Source organism: Colobus angolensis, unplaced genomic scaffold (assembly GCF_000951035.1).
Source record: "Colobus angolensis palliatus isolate OR3802 unplaced genomic scaffold, Cang.pa_1.0 Scaffold232, whole genome shotgun sequence".
NCBI classification, from domain to species: Eukaryota; Metazoa; Chordata; class Mammalia; order Primates; family Cercopithecidae; genus Colobus; species Colobus angolensis.
The window spans coordinates 4,160,074-4,163,850 of record NW_012115511.1 but is presented as its reverse complement, the minus strand read 5'-3'; the positions used below and the strand labels follow the sequence as shown (position 1 = coordinate 4,163,850).

Sequence of the window (3,777 nt, the reverse complement as noted above, 5' to 3'; positions counted from 1 at the left end):
CAGCCAAGCCCCCGCCTGGCGTCCCCGGCCCCAGCCCCGGCAGCCCACAGCTGACCTTTTCCTGCGCGCGGTTGAGTCGCTTCTGGACGTTCTTGGCGAAGATGCCCGTCTTGATGTCGGCCATGGCTGCGGGTCCGGGGAGCTGCGAAGAGCAGAGCGCGCAGCGGGGCTGGCGGCGGCGCGGAGGAGCGGGAGGAGGAGCGGGAGGAGGAGGAGAGGGCCGAGCAGGGGAGGAGCGGGAGAAGCGGCAGGGAGCCGCGGAGCGCGGAGGGGTGAGGGCGGGGCGCAGCGGCGGGACCAGCTTAAAGCGACAGAGCGGGGGCGGGATGCGTCGGGACTGGCTGTGACACGGGGACAAGGGGCGGGGGAAGAAAGGGAAAGAGGCCAAGAAAAAGAGAGGGAAAAGCCAGAAGCCAGATTGTGTCCTCAATGATGGAAGAGTGTCGAGAGGAGAAAGGGAAGCAAGCCAAGCAGAAGTCCCTGGGCCCAGAGGCAGCTCGGGGGTTCTTTTAACGCAGTTCGTGTTGGGGAGAGTGAGGGGACCTGATTCTCTCCAGCTAAAAAAAAGAACAGGGGAGACAAAAAAAAAAAAAAAAAGGAAGAACCCCGGGGATGTGGAAGTCAGCTGGATTGGATTGGAGCTGCTCTGAAGTGGAGGTTATGGGGCTGGTCCCTTGCTGCTCCCAAAAGTCTCTAGCTAACAGAGCCCCCTCCATCCACCCTGGGTGTTGCAGAAGAAGGTATGGAGGTCGCCCTACCCTCAGGAGGCTCACAGCCCAGTGAGGGGGCCTGGCTGAGAAACTAACCAAGTTAGAGCTGCAGGAGAGAGGCGGGTGGAGAGCAAAGCGGGGAGGGACCATCGCTGACACTTGTTTAAACTTTATTTTTTATTTTTATTTTTGTTTTTTTTTTTTTGAGGCGGAGTCTCGCTCTGTCGCCCTGACTGGAGTGCAGTGGCCGGATCTCAGCTCACTGCAAGCTCCGCCTCCCGGGTTTTACGCCATTCTCCTGCCTCAGCCTCCGGAGTAGCTGGGACTACAGGCGCCCGCCACCTCGCCCGGCTAGTTTTTTGTATTTTTAGTAGAGACGGGGTTTCACCGTGTTAGCCAGGATGGTCTCGATCTCCTGACCTCGTGATCCGCCCGTCTCGGCCTCCCAAAGTGCTGGGATTACAGGCTTGAGCCACCGCGCCCGGCCTATACTTGTTTAAACTTTAAAACAAGAGTTAGCAGGGTGGGGAGACCCGCGTTGAGAAGGGTCAGCTTCGGGAAGACAGGCGATGTGTTTTGGTCATCTCCAAAATTCCTGTGCTAGGCAGAAACTTTAGAATAGACTATTCCTCAAGAAATGGTGCATGGAACAGTCAAGTCCCTTACAGCTTCGCATCAACCGTGGAGACCCAGTCCCCCTAACTTGTTGCTTCCTTGGAAACCTTTTAGCAACCTTAACAGGGACTCACCATCCCTATTATTCTTACTAATGCTTGGGAGAAGTACGAATAATAGGGATAAACCTGCCCTACACCCAGAGCTCTTGTTGGCTCTGACCAGTGGTCAAACTATTCATATTCCATTCTCACTGAGAGTGTGAGGAGAGGAAATCAGGTGGTGCCCTACATACAGGCATCAGAAGTGGTCACTCGCAGTGAATCCTGTGAGTCCAGGTGAGCATCCTACTGTGTCTCTGGAGGAAACTGTTACATTGGTAGACCTCAGCGAGCTGCCACCTGGTATTCACTCTTGTGGCGTCCTGTAGTCCCCTCACCTTGATTCTAGAATGATGCTATGGCCAGCTTTAATCAATAAGATGTGGTGAAAGTGACGCCGTGGTAATTCCAGTCCCCACCAACCTAGAAACCAGGCAAGTTTTGCACTCTGGGGATTCCTGTGACACCATATAGGAAATTCAGCTAATTCAGCTACCTTGCTGCAAAAATAAAATAAAATAACAAGGAGAGGGCGTGCAGAAAGGGAGAGTCCTGAGATTACTCAGAGAGAGAGAGAGAGAGAGAGAGAGAGAGCAGCCAAAATGTCCCAGCTGAGCCCATTCTCCAATCAGTTCACTGACTGGATGCAACCACACAAGCAACCATCAGCAAGACCAGCGGAAGAACCACTCAACTAATCCCAGCCAGAGTGCAGAATGTGAGCAAACAAAACAGTTTTTATGAGTTGATCACTTTTGTAATGCTTTATTATAAAACAGTAGGTACCTGGAACACCTGGTCTATGTGCTTGGCTCTTATTTCCCTAGGATAAATATCTGCCCCAGTTTGCTTAGGAATTAAGGAATTTCCAGGATACAGGACTCTTAGTGCTAACACTGGGAAAGTTCTGAGCAAATTTGGATGAGTCCTACTTATAAAACTCCAAGTAAACAGAGGTTTATTTCAGAGAGATTAAAAAAAGAAATCCACTGCTTGGTCAACATTCAATGGAAAAGGCTATGCTCAGAAACTAGGAATTTGAGTCACCTCCCTCAAACAGGGGCCTTTAGGGCTGAAATTGTTATACTGAGTGTCAACTCGGTTAAATTGAAGGATACAAAGTATTGATCCTGGGTGTGTCTATGAGGGTGTTGCTGAAGGAGATTAACATTTGAGTCAGTGGGCTCAGAAAGGCAGACCCACCCTTAATCTGGGTGGGCACAATCTAATCAGCTGCCAGCTTGGCTAGAATAGAAACGGGCAGAAAAATGTGAAAAGAGAGACTGGCCAGGCCTCCCAGCCTACATCTTTCTCCCATGCTGGATGCTTCCTGCCCTCGAACATCAGACTCCAAGTTCTTGAGTTTTGGGACTCAGACTGGCTCTCCTTGCTTCTCAGCCTGCAGACAGCCTATTGTGGGACCTTGTGATCATGTGAGTTAATACTTAATAAACTCCCCTTTATATATATATATATATTTTTTTTTTTTTCATCAGTTCTGTCCTTCCAGAGAACTCTGACTAATACAGGGTTCAGAATCTTAGCTCTACCTTGGGATCTTGACTGTGAGGATACAAGTCTCAGAATGCTGGAATACACCAGAAGTGTTCTAGAGAATATCAGTCCATTGTCACTCTTGCACTGTGAGCCCCACAGCCATCTACACTGGTTTTAGATACAGCTCCCTCTGCAGACATCACTGCCCTCTCTCTGTCAGGCAAGGGACGGGAGTTCCGACTACCAGACTTACTTTTTCTCTGCTTCCTTAGAGCTCAAGCCCTCAGCCCCCAAAGTACCAGCTTTTGTCTGTCCTGTAATTATTCCCACCCCACCCACCCACATTTTTGGAACTCAATAAATATATTTTAAAATAAAATTGCAAACGGTTAATTTTCTTTATTATTCAGATGCCCAAATCTAGTTCTGTGATGTGGGTGGAAAAGGGAGGCTTGTCATTTCTTGATAATTCTACTTGGAATACACGCTGAGCATATTAAAACGTTATGTGCAAACGGTCATGAAAACATTTCACTCCAACAGAAAGGTAAATTGGTGTCCACTTTCAGGTTGCCAGGTGGCTCATTCTAGACATTCTGGACTATTGACTAAGCACTTTAGCTGGTATTTAGTGGCCGTTCTGTAAGTATTTGTTGGAAAATGCATGTATGCATGAGACTAGCTCATGAGCATCCATCATGCAAGATATGATGATGTCTGGCATGCTAGAGGGGAGAGGTACCCACCCCTTAAGAACCCTGAGCTAGGATTCATGAATTCTTCCCCAACATCTCTTTAGAAACCTAAACCTGGCATGTTGGATTTGCACAGATGCTCACAGAGCAGATGAACCT

General features: G+C 49.2%; 1 protein-coding gene across 3 annotated transcripts in view; it reads right to left on the bottom strand.

Moving 5' to 3' along the window:
- The window catches only part of AMPH (amphiphysin), a 248,808-nt gene extending 248,474 nt beyond the window's left edge, over positions 1 to 334 (bottom strand). For all 3 annotated transcript variants that reach the window (XM_011944511.1, XM_011944512.1, XM_011944514.1), the window contains exon 1: positions 56 to 334. In XM_011944511.1, the coding sequence (XP_011799901.1) occupies positions 56 to 124 (69 nt within the window). In that variant the 5' untranslated portion in view covers positions 125 to 334. The remainder of the gene's footprint in view (positions 1 to 55) is intronic.
- Positions 335 to 3,777: the final 3,443 nt, after the last annotated feature.